Source organism: Photinus pyralis, unplaced genomic scaffold (assembly GCF_008802855.1).
Source record: "Photinus pyralis isolate 1611_PpyrPB1 unplaced genomic scaffold, Ppyr1.3 Ppyr1.4_LG2, whole genome shotgun sequence".
Lineage (NCBI taxonomy): Eukaryota > Metazoa > Arthropoda > Insecta > Coleoptera > Lampyridae > Photinus > Photinus pyralis.
The window spans coordinates 9,879,238-9,899,013 of NW_022170403.1; the positions used below are offsets into that span (position 1 = coordinate 9,879,238).

Consider the following 19,776-nt stretch of genomic DNA (forward strand, 5'->3'; position numbering starts at 1 on the left):
CCCATAGTGGTACTCGAAAAATGGACACCGTGTAGTCTCTAGAATAGTCTATAGTGCACAAAAAAACAAAATAAAAATCGCATTTTTTAAAACTCATCTCGCATTCGGAAACACGACTTTTTCGGCTCAGATTCAATAGCACTGATCCTTGAAGTCCTAGACATCGATTGGTGAAGGTTTCACATCGCTATCTCTTCTCATTCTCGAGACAGACGGACAGACAAAAGAATCACATAAGCGGAGTATATTTTAAAAATGCCTCTAAAAACTAGCCTTGTACGATTGCAATCGCATGCTTCTCGTTCTGTTCTCCCACAGAAGGTCTTAAGTTGTTCTATATTACTCCGGTATTTACTTTATGAATTAGAAAAACTGCAGAAAAACCTAATTTGGAGTAGCCGTTCGAATGCTCGAAACTGATCTAAGGAAATTCCAATCAATAAATTTTAATAAGGGAGCAGAAGCCTTAGCCAGATTAGTTACGAAGAGCGGGCAGGCGAAATATTAATAATTCCGGCGCAGATACCACCCGCTGAATAAATTCCTTCTTGGCGACTTAAATATTTTTACCCAAAGGATGTCAAAGTTCGTATTTATGCATCCATTTTCTTGGGAAACTCGATTGTTCAATGCTCAAGAAGTGGTCTATGTGTATTTTTTGTGACATTTTTTTGGGCAAAAAAGTATCAAAATCGTTATTTATGTAGGGATTTTCTTGGGAAGAAGACATCGTATCGCCTTCAGATTTTCGCTGTATGAAAGCTTGTCAGTTCCAGATGTGCATACTATCAAACCTTAGTTTGGGTATCTATCACTTTATGGCCTAAAAGCGATATACTAGTCTAAATCCTTAATTATGCATCAATTTTCTTAGGAAAAAGACCAAACTCGATTGTTCGATGCCCGAGGCATTTGAAGACTTCTCTTATACACGTACATACTACGTATTGCAGGTGGTAAAAAGATACATAAAATGATAATAATATATTATGTATATTGTTTATGCGCCCACAACCTGAGAATCGCAACCACGGAAACACAATAAACCTAACTCATTTAATGATAGAAAATACACTATTAAATCCCTGTTTCAACCTGAAACACTTTCTTAATTAATATGGCGGATCGCCACATAAAACTGTAGAAGATTTGGCCCCCTCTGGTTACGGCCCTGTAAGGGAGTAACCTACATTTAATGCTTGCTTCAGTTGTGTGCTTATAACTCTGTATATGTGTTATTAACGAAAAACATGTATATACACAGCAAGAGCAGGAGATTTTCTTCGAAATTGTCGTGTAATGCATAATTTTAGTTTGCGTAATTTTAGAAACTATTGCTCACGACGCGCAAAGATATTTTCATTAATTTTACAAAAAAAACTGGCGGATAATATAAAGAACAGCAAATGGATATTGCATCTTCCTTTCGTTTTACTGACGGACATTTAGCCTTCACTTCCTACAAGTTGGAGGAACCGTGGAGACGGATTTCACAACAGGCCGATACGCGCCTTAAGTCACAATTGACCTGACGCAATCACAAATCGGACAAACCTCCAGATTCAAACTTGACTGTGCGGCCGTTTGGGGATGAACATTGACGAAACCAGGTATAACACAACATTCTGAAGTAATTGCTAGAAAGGATCTAGCACTACAATATGTACCTCTAAGAAAGCAGGATTAATCTGTACCACTATTTTGCAAGATTTGCTGAGGTAATGCCTGTTAGAATTCTCCAGAGCCAGACTTCCGACTTGTTCGTTCGACTTTTTGCCTTCCGATCGAACAAACACGAGGTGTGTAGAGTCTCTCGTGCTTATTCGACATACCATCCGATTTACAAGTCGCGCAAACATGGAACGAACAATTCGGAAGTCTGTGGGGCCCATGAGGTGGCTGGAACTTACATATTATATTGTAGCCATTGTAGGAAAAAAGCAAGATTCTGTCTTCTTTCAATTTAGCGATCGTTTCCATGGATTCCATTCTTTAAAAAACTGGAAAGGCACAAACATTAATTGAGCTCCCGTTTTTGAGGTATGAAGTATACAGAATTGTATTCAGGCATTGTAAGTAGGTAAGGAAATTGTTTATTTGAAAAATCGTCATTAGCATTCAAATTTTTTCACAACAAGCTCTGTAGATAATGTAATCTGGTAGCTAGTGACTTTCACTTTAATCGAATTCTCGGTATTCTTTTTGCGGAACGACACAGCAATTATTGATGTTTATTGGAATCCATTTCTAATTTTTTTTGTCTGCACTGCGGAAATGTATGCTGATGGAAACCACTGAGATTGGCGACATTAAAGATGACCTTTGAGGAGATATTCTTCTTCATGCTAGATTTTCCAGCTTCAGTTTGTTCATTTATGTTTTTAGCTCCGTCGGAATCCTGATATCCAGGTTTCTACATTGTTGCCTTGGCCCTACGTTACGGGATACCAATCTTATCAGTTATTTAGCGCGATTGGTGAAATACTTTGATAAATTACCTTGGCCCCTAACAATCTATAGGCAGACGGATTGCCACAGCAAGTGAAGGCTGTGTTAAGTAAATGGTTCCAGGGGGCCATAAACTACAATTTACATAGGGATGATTTGTGGGTTCGGATCACTGTATGTACTAAAGCGATATGACACAATCCGTTATTTTGCGATAATTGTTGCTGAGTGTATGCCATAATTATTTTATAGAAGGTAACCAGAGTTTTAAATCGGCCAAGAGTTTATCTACTTCAAAAAATTCAATTTTAAACTAATTGCAACATTCAGTTAACACATTAAACGTAAGGTCAATGGAACTACAAATTGTTCCATCAATATCGCAAAGTCAAGGCACTATTGAACTAATTTACTTATCAATTTCGATAAACGCTAACCTTCAATACCATGGTTCTAGAAACCGCAAAATTATCGTGTTGTTATATTGCCGATTTTCTTCGATTGATCTAATATTATGCAGTTTGAGAATATTCACCCGCGTACACCTATTATAAAAAATAATTTATATGCCAGACTATTCGGGGAATATAGGTATCTTCCATCAAAATCTAATTATAAAACGTAATAATTGGATGTCTACCGCAACTTTACCTCCTGCCCATGCATCAATAACCACAAGACTATTTTGAACCACACAAACTTCCACGAACCCGGTAAAAAATCAAAATGGCAATCTGCATGTTTGAACAACAAAATTACATAGTAAATATTTTCAGCTTCACCCAACACCTTTGATACAAAGCGAACAAACTTTAATCATTAACTACTGGATTGAATAAGTATGGCCTGAGCGTAAATGGAATTTGTAATTTCGTAAATTGTTTGTCCACGCCACATCCTTTTTTGGCGACTTTTTTCGATCTCTTTTTTATGATAGAAGCCGTAAAGGTGATTGGCTTCTGCAAAAGGTTATTAAGATCTAAATACTGTAATTTCTTTGTAATACTTGTATATTAACCATCAATTAACTTCGAAAGTGGAGTTAATTAGCAATTAATTATTTTGTAAGCACTATTAGTGACAGTATGGAACTATTAGCGACAGTATAGGTATTTAGCACCTATGCTAAACTTGGACACTGTGTTAAACGCAACATTGAAAAAATGGCGCCCGTCTATTGTTGTGTGCACGTCGTTTTGTTGTCTTTATAATATTGCAACGCGTATCGCACACAAACCCTTTGGAAAGAGCATCAGTTTCCTCATTCAAAAAACTGATCATTGAATTGATAATATAGTGTTTTCAATTTCTATGATGTCCGGTAAGTGAAGTGGTAATGATCGAATCGATCATGAATCTTTAACGGCATAATTGGACAATTTGTCGAGGGATTGCTCGCGTCTTTCTATTATGTATTTGTTATTAGTATTTTTCTCATAGTTATTTAATGGCGTATTCAGAAAGAAATGAATACGCAGGATGTTCGATTTAATAAAAAGTAGGTGCAATATTATATTCGGTTAAACTGAAGTAGTAACAAATTGACATTTTGTCAGTAAATTCGTTGGTTTCTTACAGTAGTCTACTCGACAACCAGGAAGTTATGTAGGTACAAATTTGAAAAAGATTGATTTGCAGATAACGGCAATAATTGATCGTTCAGGATTTTTTGCGTATCCTGTATACGTGGTGTCCATTTTTCCAGTGTCACTATAGGGATCTTGCTTATCTTAAGAGCAGAAAGTTGATTTAATGAGTGCAAAGTTACAAATTTTTCGTGCTAAATAATAATCTAAATTAAATAAAAAATTATCAAAGTCCTCGTTGAGATCGAAGGGACTTCAGCGCATTTTTGTGTGGCAGATCAGTATTCTATTAGCACTTTCGACTCACCATCATAACAGATCTTGTCGAAGGCTACTACATTCACTAACCGCTTCCCACTTTCCTCCTGCATCCCCGCAATTCGCTTTTAAAGATTGACTCCACATCAGTAAGATCGTGTCGGGGCTACCACCATTCCCTTTGACGGTACCCCCCTTCCGACGTCCCGTTTATCCGCAATTCGTCGTTTGAAGAATTTGACTCCACCATCGGAAGATCGTGTCGCGGGCTACCACATCCCTTTGACGGTACCCACTTCCGACGGTTCGGTTCACCCGCAATTCGCGGTTGAAGATTGACTCCCACCATCAGGAAGATCGTGTCGGGGGCTACCACATTCCTTTGACGTACCCCTTCCGACGTCCCGTTCACCCGCAATTCGGTTGAAGATTTGACTCCACCACAGTGAGATCGTGTCGGCGGCACCACATTCCCTTTACGCGTACCCACTTCCGACGTCGTTCACCCGCAATTCGCGTTGAAGATTTGACTCCACCATCAGGAAGATCGTGTCGGGGGCTACCTACATTCCCTTTGACGTACCCCTTCCGACGTCCGTTCACCCGCAATTCGCGTTTGAAGATTTGACTCCACCATCAGGAAAATCGTGTCGCAGGCTACCACATTCCTTTTGACGGTACCCTTCCGACGTCCCACGTTCACCCGCAATTCGCGTTGAAGATTGACTCACCATCAGGAAGATCGTGTCGGGGCTACACATTCCCGTGACGGTACCCCTTCCGACGTCCCGTTCACCCGCAATTCGCGTTTGAAGATTTGACTCCACCATCAGTGGAAATCTGTCGCGGCTACCACATTCCTTTTACGGTACCCCCTTCCGACGTCCCGTTCACCCGCAATTCGCGTTTGAAGATTTGACCCACCATCATGGAATCGTTGTCGGGCACCACATTCCTTTACGTACATTCCGACGTCCGTCACAATTTCGCGTTTGAAGATTGACTCCACCATCAGGAAGATCGTGTCGGGGGCTACCACATTCCTTTGACGGTACCTCCTTCACGACTCCCGTTCACAGCAATCGCGTTTGAAGATTTGACTCCACCATCAGGAAATCGTGTCGGGGCTACCACATTTCCTTTGACGGTTACCCCCTCGACGTTCCCGTTCAACCGCAATTCGCGATTGAAGATTTGACTCCACCATCAGTGAGATCGTGTCGCGGGCTAACCAACATTCCCTTTACGGTACCCACTTCCGACGTCCCGTTCACCCGCAATTCGCGTTTGAAGATTGACTCCACCATCAGGAAATCGTGCCGGGGCTCCACATTCCCTGACGTACCTCCTTTCGACGTCCCGTTCACCAGCATTCGCGTTTGAAGGATTTGACTCCACCATCAGGAAATGTTCGGGGCTACCACATTTCCTTTGACGGTACCCCCTTCCGACGTCCCGTTCACCCGCAATTCGCGTTTGAAGATTTGACTCCACCATCAGTGAGATCGTGTCGCGGGCTACCACATTCTTTTACGGTACCCACTTCCGACGTCCGTTCACTCGCAATCACTTCTATTGGCGACACGAGAAAGAGAGACAGCGATTCGAGATTCACGAAACGTTAAACCGCGTTGAGTTCGCAACGGAAGGTAAAAGGCGCCTGACTACTTCTCGAAGACCGCGCGCGCGCGCCTCGCAAAAGGTCGTTAATTTTCGCCCTATGACAAAAAACAAAATTCCGCCACCAGGAGTTGTGCGCGTTTACAAACATCTTTCCGACGACACCAATTTCAAAAAGAATCGACCAAAACTGTAGTAGAAGATAGGAAAAAACTGAAAAACCTTCAACGTTAGTATACTAGCCTCGAGGATGACGCCCAGATGTCGCCAACCCCACATCATGTAGCCATGTCCTAAGGTTGACAAATTTCACGGCCCTGTAGATACACGTACACCCGTTGCCTTTCTACAAGAGTTCTTCTTACGCGCCCACATTTGCTGCAGCCAGCCAGCCAGCCAGCCAAAGTGAGATTAAAAGCTACTTTTTACAAAATAAATTTGCAAAAATGCGCGAAAAAATATCTTCAATAGTTTTAATCGTAGGTACTACTAGACATTTCTAACCAAACCGAGACCAAAACATTATTTAGACCCTTTTTTATGGGGAATTAGAATATGGTATCCCTTTTTTAATAATTTTGATTGTATTCGTTTTTTAATAACAACTCCTTTATTTTTGTTGATACAAAGTGCGGTAAAAAAACATTTTGTAGGTTTTCCCTTTAAAACTCCTAGTTTTAAAAATGGGGTGAGCTTATAGGGCTAAAACAAGGCTCTCTAAATCATGTCTAACGGCGTTTTGTGCTATAAACTGGCAACAGGCGTTCTAGACTAATTTTGCCCCGCTGAAAACCATGCGCCCTGTTGCCAGACCCGATTTTTGACATTTAAGCACTTAAATCCAAGATGGAGATGACTTTTTTTTACTGGTTTTTGGACTTCCAGGCGCCATATTGATATTTAGGCCCCAGGCATATGGCGCCGCTGGAGGTCCCCACATACTTAAATGTTAACTTTATCAATTGAATACATATTGAACGCCGACAACCGGCCAGAAAAAAAATTTACGAATTTTTGCATTTTTGACGTTTTTAAACGAGTTTTGGCATTTAGGCCCCTAATATGAATACGAAAGTGTGCCTAACGGTGTCGACGTGTGTACTAGATTATTCTACCCTTAAACTACCCAAAACTTTCAGTGGCGTGCCTTGTGGGCTCGAATAACCCAAAACGGCAATTTCAATCGCCATCTTTGGATTAAGGGCTTAAATGCCCAAAATCGGGTCGGCGCAACAGAGGCGGGGCCATTAGTCTAGAACCGCCTGTTGCCAGTTTGTAGCACAAAACGCCGTTAGACATGCACTTTTCAGAAATGTCTCCCTGACTATAGTGCTTTAAACATCTATATCTCACTTAATTTTTGTCGTATAAAAAATTCCCGGCGAGGAAAATGTTTTGAAATTAAAAAATTCAATTGGATTCTGTGGCATTTTGACGTATCTCCAGTTGTTTTTGAACTTATTTTGAAGAGAAGAATTTTTTTCACAAAATTGCAGAAATACGTTTCTCACTTTTAAGTGACGTGTAATTATAGAGAAAACTGGAAAATGAAAGGACTAATTTTAATTAGGGTGGTAATTAAGGAGTTGCTTGCGGGGTACATACACAAGGGCTTTGATTTTATCGGATAATTTTATTTTTTCACGAAAGTTTTGTTGCAATGGAAAAACTAAGATCAAAAGTGTGATAAAATCGCTCCAGCTAAAGTTGTCGCGATTTTATCATGTGCTTTGATCGAGAGTATTTTTTCCAGGAGGCAACAAATTTGAGTGAATTAAAAATTATCCTGATTAAACAAGATCGAGTGTATTTTAGCACAGATATCTTATACTTATTTATAGGAGATTAAAAAGACATTACATTACAAACCACTATATATATTTTACATTATACGTGCATTTATCCCTGATAAAAAGATACCTTAGACGTTTAATCAGATAAAATCATCTGATGGTTAGAATTTGAAACATCACCAACTGATGGCGATATTAATGGATGTATTAACACTTATAATTGCACAAGAGGTTGTATTACCGAGTAAATTGGGTGTTTAGGTAAGAAATCTTTGCCTAGCAATTAGACAGAAAAACTGTCAACTAATAAAAATGCGACACCGCAGGTGAGCATTTAGGTTGACAGTTTCGAGTTCATTGCTAAAAGGAACAGATTGAATGCAACAACCAAATTACTCGGTTTTAAATACAAACCTCGGTGAATTCGGCAGGTACAATTTAACGAACAAAAAATTCACATTACGTAATCAATTACTGAAGACGTCTCAAACTAGTCATAATGAAAGGATAATGCGATAATTGGTTCGAAATGAATAAGTGAAAAAAACCACTGTTGCATTTGTCTGTGAAAAGTTGCAGGTAACTTTTGCCGCGGTCAAAGTACAATTTCACTGCGGCTTATGGATTTTTATACATGAGTTGAATTGTCACTTATAATTGCCCCACAAAAGAGGTTTTGATTTTTTACCGAGTAAATTTGGGTTGTTTAGGTAATGGAAATCTGTTGCCTAGCCAATTAGACGAGAAAAACTGTCAACTAATAAAATGCGGACACCGCAGGTGGAGCATTTTTAGGGTTGACAGGTTTTCGAGTTCAATTGCTAAAGGAAACAGATTTGGAATTGCATACAACCCAAATTTACTCGGTTTAAATACCAAACCTTCGAGTGTAATTCGGCAGGACAATTTAACGAACAAGAAATTCACCATATTAATCAATTATTGACAGACGTCAACTAGTCATTATGGGAAAGGATAAATTGCGATAATTGGTTTTCGAAAATGAATAAGTGAAAAAACCACTAGTGGCATTTTGTCGCTGGGAAAAAGTGCAGGTAACTTTTGCCGCTGTCAAAGTGACCAATTTCACTGCGGCTTATGCGATATTTTTATTCATGAGTTGAATTGTCGCTGAAAAAGTGAGGATCTTATACCTTAATTCCTTTTGTGTCTTCACTCAATTATTTTAAAAAAATATATATTCTTTGTTTTTTTGAAAGCTACGAGTTAAGTGATATTACCGCAAAGTTTCAATAGGAAATACACTCAAAATGTCCAAAAATGTATCACATTATCCAGGCATTACGAATAGTCGCCAGATTAAAGACGTTTGACTGTAACACACACCTACATACATAATTAGGTATGTGATTAGTGATTAGGTGATTACTATCCATACATAACATACAGGATATTACCAATTCCAAGGAGGGGCTCTTTATTTAAAGATGACAGTAGGTAACCACGATGGTTTGGGAAATCCTCTACCTATAGATCAGATCATATTTACATAACTTATCATTTACCGGTTTAATGGCTAATAAAAAGCAGGGTTACCTTTTGGTCGCATATTTTCTACAAAACTATAAGGACCAGTTTCCTGATCACGCAAAAGTTTCCTTTATCTAAAGCTTTGAATCCTAATTTTATATTCAAAGGCTAAAGGCAACTTTATGTCCAAATTAAGTCGGCTGTCTGTTATGGACGAAATCCTCCATTTCGAGTGGAAAATAATATTGAATTAAAAATTATAAACATGAATGATATTGATATGGTAGTTTGTAATGAATATCATAAAATTGTTTGTCTTCAACAGCAACATTAATTATTCATTAAAGTCGACTTTAGATAAAGGAGACTTTTGCGTGTTTATAAAATTGGCCCTAAGATTCTTGTTCTGGCCCCGAAGCTTCCATTCCAAGCAAAGGTTAATGATTGATATTATAAAAATAAAAACGCATCTCGATACAAAGAAAAAAAAAATTTACGGAGAAAGTGAACATACGCAAATCCAAAGTATAGAGTTAGCAACATATGGTTCAATTGTGAATTGGGAGAAGTTGTAATCCCCTGTGGGGTTCCTCAAGGATCTGTACCAATTTATTTCGATGAGACCTTTCATTAGAATACCTTGAACGGTAGAACAGTGTTTATCCCCCCCCCCCCATTTCCTCAGTTCTCTCTCTCAGTTTAACTTGGCACCACTAAAGACATGCGTATGCGAAGTCTGAGACCAATTGGTTGTCGTATGTAAAAGTTATGCACGTTTTACTTTCAAAAACAGCATCTCAGGAAATAATTCGGGGGGGGGGGGGTTAAAAAGTAATTTTATCTTTCATAGTATTCTAATTAAAGGTCTCAACAAAAGGAGCCGTTTTCTACCAACTACTGCCCTTCTTTCTGTCCCCTTATCAAAATACGGGTTGGAGGGGAAGGGGGGGGGGAGGTGGAACTAGTTTTATCCTGCATGGTACTCTAATGAAAGGTCTCAACGAAAGGAATTAATTTCTACCAACATAGCCCTCCTCCTCGACCTCTTATCGTGATCGGGTATATTCCCTTATACCTCAAGAACGGATTATCGGAAGAGGGTACTCACAAAGGTTGAGATTGAGACGTCTGCAAGTAATATAACCATTCGTGATGTCAAAACAAAAGCCATTTCGGTTAAAAAAAATGCGCTTTATCTGCACAAGAGTTGTGCACAATTCATACTTGTTACGTTTATTTGCGTATACGTTTAAATTAATACTTTTATTACTATCACAAAACTATGAGGAAAGTGGCATAATTAAAGGCAATTAATTCCACCGATCTTGGCGATATTAAAATATTTGTCAAGTGATGTTGTCACTTACCTTATGCCAAGTTTGCCGTTTCAAAATAATTAAAGTTCACTCAAAGACGATTTGTTACAGGCAGCCATTGATGATTCTACTCAAATAGCGTGAAAAAATTAATAAAACAAACCAATTTTGTAACAGAAGTAGTTTTATTGAATGTTTTAAAATTATCTTTAATTAATGGGGAATTATATGAAATATGCTCCAATGATCACTTTTCGCTTCATAAACGAAAACTGGTCTATGATTATTGATTACCATTGTATTACAATACTAAAGCTGTATACAGGGTTTGTTAGGTATAAGTATAATCAATATATGATATAGACTGTTGTTTTCTTACGTAACTCTCATTAGTCTTATTCATCACGTTGAGATTCAGTTATAGCAAATAGATGTTGCGGTTAGATCTAACCATTTCTAAATATAAATCGAGGAATGAATAATAAACAGAATAGTTTTTATATACACGTGCATGTTTGTAAACAAATCAGATAACCTCCTTTATGAAGGGGTTAATTGATTATGCAAAGGAAAGGGTAGTAAAAATGTAACCTTTCCAATATTCATAGTCTTCTTAAATCAGAATTGCTACCGATAGTGTAAGCATCATATAGAAGGTGACGCCGATACTACTATTTAGTGTCGTTATCGTTACTATACTAGATTCTTCGGCAAATAAAGCTTACCATAGCGTAAGAGACAATTATATTATGTAACCCTTTCGAAAAAGTGAGTTTTGACGTTTTCCCAAACAAAATAACCTTGTAAACTGATTTTCACGCACAATGCACATTTTTAATTATTTGTAAGTTTTACCCAAATGTCTACTATTGTTGAAGAATTGTTAAGCAAAAGAGTTATTTGTTCATTCTTATTCTTATAGTAACGAGTGCGAGAGTGATTTCAACTTAAGATTTGGCCGTTCGTCAATAGACAATATGTGTTCAAATAGTCTACATATGAAATATTGGAAGTTTTCACGTGGGTATAAGTTAAGTGACTGTAAAAAAAACTTATCTCTCATTCGCCACTTCTTAGAAAATGTCTAAGTTAATTGATATTTTGTACTGTTTTTGCAACTGTTTCCATTATCAGTAAAGAAATTATTACGATATGTTTGTTTTCGTTGTCGCGTGACGCAATTTTATGGCTTCTGTAATAAATCATGGTGAACTGCGTTGTTAGATTTTCGGTTGTTTGATGAATGTAATAAAATACAGGGTGTTCCATTCAGAATAAGAAAGTTGCTATCCACATCCGGTAAAACCGGAAGTGAAGCGATCACGATAATACTCACTACGGACCCTAATATATCGTGATCCAGTGTGCGACGGAACACCGACAGCTATTTAAACTAAAACTCACGCATCCCAAATGACCGTTGTAAATGTTTTTAAATTTGACCGAGTTTCAAACTCTTCCTCTTTAAAGATTCAAATTAACTCTTTATTTTCTTAGAAAAAGCATGAAAAACAAAACAATTATAAATTGCTCGCAAATCATTACATTTTCCCTTTGTAGGTAGCTTCCTCCAACACATATTCACAATTTTTATGCCGTTAAGTTTTAGGTTGGCAGCGTAGTAAGATTGACATTTTGAAGTTCAAACATGGAACTATGGAAGTACCCAACGAAGTACCTACTTGTACTAACTATTAACTCCCAACTTAAGAGATGAGTTACCAAAAAAAAAACGACTTTAATCACTGTCTTTGTACAACTGTTTTCGGCCGAAAACAGTTGTACAAAATCATCATTGTGACACCGAAATAGAAAAAAGTGTTTCCAACATAAAACATGTTAGTTCTAATGTTCCCTATAGTTTCTGATGATGATTTTTTTAATTAAATTAAAGCACCGAAATAGAAAAAATAGTATGAAAAACGCGTGTTACAATGCTTTATTGTAATACTCCTATCTTGCGGACACTCGTGGCTACGCTTCGCGTCGCCACTCGTGCCACAAGATAGTCGTATTACAATAGGTCGCATTGTAACACTTGTCTTTCAATATACTATTTTACATCGGCAGCAGATGCGTTTCGTCTAGACGATCTTTGAGGGTACCCCCCTTCGACACTATTTTGTGCAGATATTTGCACTGAAAGTTTTGACATCGCCAGTAGATGTGATTAGCCCAGCGTTCCACTTGCTCTTTACAAGAGTTTACAAGATATTTGCTTCGACTTCACGTCCAGACGACTCATTTTGCCTTAGTGAGTATTCTCGCCTCGAGATATTCATTTTTAAAGTTTTGACATCACCAATGGCTCCCAATGTCTCATTGTCACTACCCTCATCCGACAATACGCTCTTAAGATATACAGGGTGGTGACTTGCGTAACGCATCATAGGGATTTTAATGTATAATTCATAACATGCGATTATTGGCTCCCCAAATTATTTTAGAGCAAAAATGTATTAAAGTTTTTTGTAGAAAAAATTTTTTTACTCCAAACCGCCGTATTAGTTTTCAATTTTTATCATATAAAGACGGAAAATGGGGAAAATAAAACCCGCTTCTTTTTCAATAATCTGCGATGCCATGGAATTTTCTAAAACAAAAAGATATCCAGTTATCAATTATAGTAGCAGTTCGAAATGGAGTTTATGATCGACTTGGTTACTGTCTTGCAGTTAATGTTGACTTATTCGAACGTTTATTGTAAATTGTTATATTAGAAAACCGTTTTTAGTAATTTGGCCTTTCTTTATGTTGAATTCGCTGTTTTAAATATAATACTTTTTGATAGAATTTGATTTGTTTTATAGCAAACATTCCATGGCATGACGGATATTGGCGTAGTTTTTGTATTATAAATTTCCATGGCATCACAGATTATTGAAAAAGGTAGGGGTTTTATTTTTCCAATTTTCCGTCTTTATTATGCAAAAAATTGAAAACTAATACGGTTGATTGACGTAAAAAATTGTTTTCTACAAAAAACCTTAATACATTTTTGCTCTAAAATAATTTGGGGAGCCAATAATTGCATGTTATGAATTTTACATTGAAATCCCTATGATGCGCTAGCCAAGTCACCACCCTGTATAAGGAATTATAATCGATTAGTTATCGTGATCGAAGGAGGACTATGGTTGGTAGAAATTAGTTCCTTTCATTGAGACCTTCCATTAGAGTACAGATGAAAAATTTTTACCTCAGCCCAGGTTCGAACACCCGGCCGCGTATTGCCAATGTATTGTACAACACAGTACACAGAGCGGTCAAAACGTTACGTTAGCCCCGCCCTCCACTTTTTAAAATTTTTGATGGCTTAACCGTGACGGCGCAAGGTTTAATCATTGAATTTATAATAATAGTTATAAATTCAATGGTTTAATTCAAGTATCGAGTGGCACAGATACCGATAGCAAAATGCGTTATGGCGGGCTATGTTCACTTAAGGATAAAAAACCAGAATAGCGCAAAGATATATTTTTACGGCGCATTTTAGCGCATAACTGGTTCAACAGGAACAAAAAGTTATACCACTTTGAATGATAATCGGGAACAGGAAAAACTGCGGGCTCAATAAAATAGGAGATCCAAAACACAAACCATTCCCCATAAAACTTTAATTGTTTTAAAATTCAAATTATCGGTGAGTAACAACATTTTAAAAAGCGTACAACGCTACTAGTTTGGGAAAAAACATCAGGCTACAAATAGAGTATATTAATTATAAAAGTCAATACCTAATAAAAACAATTACCTTATTTGGGAATTATAAACCAAAGTTAAGGGTGTATTCCACTTAAATTTTAATTCTATTTGACGTATGATGGGTTGCATAATACTTACTTGTAATGAAATGGTAACGAATAAACAAAAATTGCAGAATTTACCTGCCCAACCATTGTATAAAGTGAACAAGTAGGTAATTACGCTAATTTACCCAGGTCATTAGTAATTGTGACGAATATGCATACATAATTAAACATCGATTAGAAAACGCAAATCATTGCCACAACGGCTAATCCTCAATAATTTCACTTTTCCCAGTTTTTAATAAGACGTATATACAGGGTGTATCATTAATATTGCGAAAAAATTCAGGGTGAGATTCCTTGCATAAAAATAAGAATAAAAGTTCATATAAACATGTAACAAAAATGCATATCGCACATTTCACTATTTGCGTAATTCATTTTGAAAAGAAACCTAACAACTGTCAAATCTTTCATACAAAAACTTCATATAAAAAGTCAATGGCACTCTCGATAGAGTGATCCGACAAGGAAACAAAAAAGTTTTATTTTCAATTGCATAATATTCAACACCCTGTATCTCGGAAACGAGGCGTTTTAGGAAACATGTTTATATGAACTTTTATTCTTATTTTTATGCAAGGAATCTCACCCTGAATTTTTTCGCAATATTAATGATACACCCTGTATTTTTTTCTCCATGAATTGTATCGACCCTATCTGGAAAATAACGCATGTAAGCGAATAAGTACCTATAAATTAGATATCTTTAAAAAAATGTACATCTCTTGTATCACACTGAAATTTTAGGGGTGTTTCAAAATTTCGTCTAATTCGAGAACAACACAAAATAAATGAGACCTAACACTTTTTACGCAAACTATGACTCTTTCCGAAGGATGCTACAGGGAAATAATCTCAAATTTTACATCACACTGAAATTTTAGGGGTGTTACAAAATTTCGTCTAATTCGGGAACAACACAAAATAAATGAGAACTAAAGCTTTTTACGCAAATTATATCTCTTTCCGAAGGATGCTACATGGGAATTATCTCAAAATTTTTTCACACTAAAATTTTAGGGGTGTTACAAAAAACGTCTGAAATGACGCAAACTTTTAATTCGCCCAAAAATAAATTACATTTACGTGAGAATTATATTACCCAGTATATTATGGAACTATAATACGTTCTAATGAATCCGGTTTCTTTTTGTAAATTAGTCCCGATAAACGCAACAATGCCGCTAATGAAGTCAGGCTTGCCGTATGATGTGTTGCCTACTGTACATTTATAAATGGTGAATGACTTCACTAAATGCTACAAGTTTATGTAAAAAATTTTGAATGAATATTTCGTCTAAAAATTTTTGTAGTTTATGTGAAAGGGTGGTCGATGGCTCTATGGTTTGCTAATGTTTTTTCTGAGTATGCTACAGGGAGATTTTTAAAATAATTTGTGTTGACGCCAATTTACCTATAAAAGTTCACTTTTTATTGGCAGTGCTCTAAAAAATTGTTTTTTCTTAAATATTAAAATTTTGTTCTGTAGCATACTTTTTAAATGTATAATTTATACGAAAAAAATTAACCCCGTTTTTCATCTCAAGTTTTACAGAATTGAGACGAAATATAAATCGCACTATTTTCGCATAAATGTTGTACTACTGGATTACACCCTTAAGTGGATGGACAGATGGTATTGTCTACTCTCAACTTTGCCTTCCATTATTGTTTTTGTGAAATTCAATTATATTTATAAGGCAATACTTATTATTATTTCCACGACTCTCTCTAAAATTGATTTATTTTTGTGCATTCGATGTACAAATCCCTCAGAACTTATTGAATTAATTCTGTAAATATGTATATCGTAGATATCGTTTACATTTGAGTAACAAATAAAAGTGATTCTATTGTTACAGAAACCAGCTACAACAATTCGATTTTTTAATCGTTCCGAATTTTATACCGTTCACGGAGATGACGCCTCATATGCCGCACAAAACTTGTTCGGCACCCATACTGTTAAATACATGGGGGAACAACCGAAACTCAGTTATCTGGTGCTCAGTCGAGGAAACTTTGAAAAATTTGTACGAGATTTACTATTGGTAAAACAGTATCGTGTCGAAGTTTTTGTAAAACCTTCCCAAAGTAAGAATAATGATTGGACTTTAGAGTACAAAGGATCACCTGGAAATCTAACGCAATTTGAAGAACTGCTATTTGAAACCAACGAGGTTATCGTCAACAGCGCTGTTATGACCATTAAACTTGGCAAGAATTTTGTAAGTTATCTACTCACTGCCCTTCATACTTCATACAGTAGTTTTTTTTTCAGGCAGTTGCTTTGAGCTGTATAGATGCCACAGAAGGACAATTTTATGTTTCTGAATTTAATGATAATGAACTTTTCACCGAGTTGGAAGCTTTAATTGCGCAAATTAGTCCTAAAGAATGTATTATTCAGAGTGGTGACGCACCAGAGTTGGTCACTTTACACGCGGTGCTTCAAAGAAATCAAATTCTAGTAACGAAATTTAAAAAAACGGAATTTGGAACAGATGATGTAGTTCAAGACTTAAATAGGCTTTTGTATTTTCTTAAGGACCAAGAGAGAAATGCTAGTGGCATTCCTGAAATGGGGTTAACAGAAGCAATGAGTTGTTTACAAGCGGGAATCAAATATTTAAACTTAGCGGCTGAGGAAAGCAATTATAATCAATTTAAAATAAGTATTTACACTGCTGATCGATTTGTACGCCTGGACAGCGCTGCGATTTCGGCTCTCAATCTTTTTCCTAAGTCACAATCTTCTTATAACAATAAGACGGCTGTGCATGGTAGTCTTCTAGGCGTTCTGGATAAATGCTGTACAGCACAAGGTCGGCGACTGCTCGCCAAATGGGTTAAACAGCCTCTAAGGGACATAAACGTTATTAATGAAAGATTAGAAGTAGTCGAGACACTTCTTCAGAATTCCGAACTTCGCCATATGCTACATAGTAACTGTTTAACACGCACTCCAGACTTATTACTATGGAGCAAAAAGTTAACTAACTGCAAGGCGTCGTTACAAGATTGTTATCGAGTGTATCAGACTGTTGGGAATGTACCTTCGATCGTAAATGTCTTGAGGAAGGCTGAGAATACTTGTATTAAGTCCATACTTATTGATCCTATCTGTGACGTTTTGCTGGACATGGAGCGGTATCAAAGTATGATTGAAGAAACACTAGACTTGAACTTGGTAGATCGTGGGGAATATTTTGTAGTAGCATCATTTAATGATCAACTGCAAGGTATTATTTTCAATTTTTACATTTTTGGCTATGTTGTTTTCACAACGAGATTACCTAAACAACTGAATATTTTCTTAATGAACATAAGTTTATCTACTCCCAAATTATTTCATTTACTAGGCTTATCCCCTTCCATATATTTCAGTGATATCAGATCATACCTTATTTTGCAGAATTAACAAACAAAAAAACGAAAATTGAAGAAAAAATGCAAAAAGTTTTACGCTCTGCCGCAAGCGAATTAGGATTTGAAGCCGGAAAATCGATAAAATTAGAATGTACAGAGCAGCACGGATACTTTTTCAGAGTCACCTTAAAGGAAGAACAAGCATTAAGGAAAAATAAAAATTTCATCATCATTGATGCGATCAAGGGAGGTGTTCGATTTTCAAACAACGCCTTGAAGCAGCTAAACAGTGATTACATGGAGCTGAATACAAATTATGAAAAAGAACAAAAATCAGTTGTCAAAGAAATTTTGGAAGTAGCAGGTGCGTTGATTACTAACCGTTGCATTCATTCTTAAACTGCCTTTAGCCGGTTATGGAAATACCGTACGAAATTTGAATCTCCACGTAGCCAAAGTAGACGTTCTCGTCTCCTTTGCAACTGTCGCTGCCGATTCACCCATACAGTTTGTTAGACCGAAAATGCACAAGGAAGGCTCTGGTGTACTATCGCTGACAAAAGTTAGACACCCTTGTTTAGAGCTACAGGATGGATTAACATTTATTCCAAACGATGTAAATTTTAAAGCGAATGAAGCTGTATTTTATATAATGACTGGACCTAATATGGGCGGGAAGAGCACGTATATTAGAAGCGTTGGGATTGCAGTTTTATTAGCTCACATAGGTAGCTTAGTCCCTTGTGTAGAAGCCGAAATTTCTGTTGTCGATTGCATATTGGCAAGGGTAGGTGCTAATGATTCCGAAATAAAAGGCCTGTCAACTTTCATGCTAGAAATGGTGGAGACTTCTAGCATTATAAAGGTTAATGGGGTAATTTGATATTGAAATGTGTAAATATATTAACATTTTCAGACCGCCACATCGAATTCATTGGTTATAATTGATGAATTAGGGCGGGGCACATCTACCTACGACGGTTGCGGTATAGCATGGGCTATTGCAGAGTATGTATTTTATGAAGGTTTGATTCTTTATCCCCGTTCTCTTTAGATATTTGGCTACGAAAACAATGTGCTTCACATTGTTTGCAACTCATTTCCATGAAATCACACAGTTATCTGAAAAGTATCCAACAGTACATAATATACATGTGACAGCAGTTACAACAGAAAAAACAATTACACCATTGTACCAGGTCAGGGAAGGCGCTTGTGATAGAAGTTATGGAATTCATTGCGCTCGTTTGGCAGAGTTCCCCAAAGATGTTCTTGAAGTAAGTGGAATTTTAGTACTTTTTACCTTTTTTGTAGTTGAGAAGTTATTGTCTGAGAAGGTACAAGGAATATCTTTGTTTTAGAATGCAGCAGAACATCTTGAACAGCTGGAAGGTAATGAAATGAAATTTATTAAGGATTTTGAACCCAGTTTAAAATGTAAAATTGTACAGGTGATATTATTTTCACTTGCTGCGGAAATATTGAAGTATGTTCTTTTTTAGGAAGGTAATAATATCGTGAAGGAGGCCTTGGCAAACTGTAAAAACTTAAATTTGGACCTATCTGATGAAGAACTTTTATCACAGTTATGTTCAATCAAAAATGATATAGAGGAGAGAAATCTTTTTGTTAAGGGACTGTTGTCGGATTAATATCCTAGTTTCAGAGTTCCTGAGTCATTCACATGTATGTTTTTTAGTAAGGTCCAATCGTACACATTAAATAATTGAGCGAATATTTTTGTTTTATTCATTGAGATAGAAGTGTTTACGGGGGAACAGATTACATTAGGTAAGGCTTGTAGAAGTAGTGGAGGAACTACCGGACAACGAATTAGGATGAGCCGATTGTACACTGGATACCTAAGGCTCATCAGAAATGAAGCTATTTTATGGACTATGACACAATGGCCCGTATAAATAAAAATAAGCAAATGCTTATACTTGCAAAATTCAAAGTAAATACTCGTAAGTGCTCCTTCGCACTGGGCGACTTAGCAGCGCTTCTAAGCAGAAGGAAAGGACGCAGTACAGCGCTGCTAAACCATGCTAAACAGACCAGTATGAAGGGGCAGTTACTACAC

The 19,776-nt window shown here is 36.9% G+C and overlaps 1 protein-coding gene across 1 annotated transcript; it reads left to right on the forward strand.

Moving 5' to 3' along the window:
• Positions 1-15,941: 15,941 nt before the first annotated feature.
• On the forward strand, positions 15,942-19,428 carry LOC116164748 (DNA mismatch repair protein Msh2). Its single transcript, XM_031478965.1, has 9 exons — positions 15,942-15,960; positions 16,187-16,552; positions 16,606-17,566; positions 17,740-18,057; positions 18,104-18,558; positions 18,610-18,701; positions 18,748-18,970; positions 19,055-19,144; positions 19,196-19,428. Exons 1-9 carry the CDS (start codon positions 15,958-15,960, stop codon positions 19,343-19,345), a joined length of 2,658 nt encoding a protein of 885 aa, XP_031334825.1. The 5' UTR covers positions 15,942-15,957; the 3' UTR covers positions 19,346-19,428.
• The last annotated feature ends 348 nt before the right edge of the window (positions 19,429-19,776 follow it).

Bases quoted from the DNA above. Each gene is read 5' to 3' on its own strand.
- LOC116164748 (XM_031478965.1), top strand. The intron at 16,553-16,605 runs GTAAGTTATCTA...TTTTTTTTTCAG, and splicing joins TTAAACTTGGCAAGAATTTT to GCAGTTGCTTTGAGCTGTAT. The intron at 18,559-18,609 runs GTTAATGGGGTA...TAACATTTTCAG, and splicing joins AGACTTCTAGCATTATAAAG to ACCGCCACATCGAATTCATT.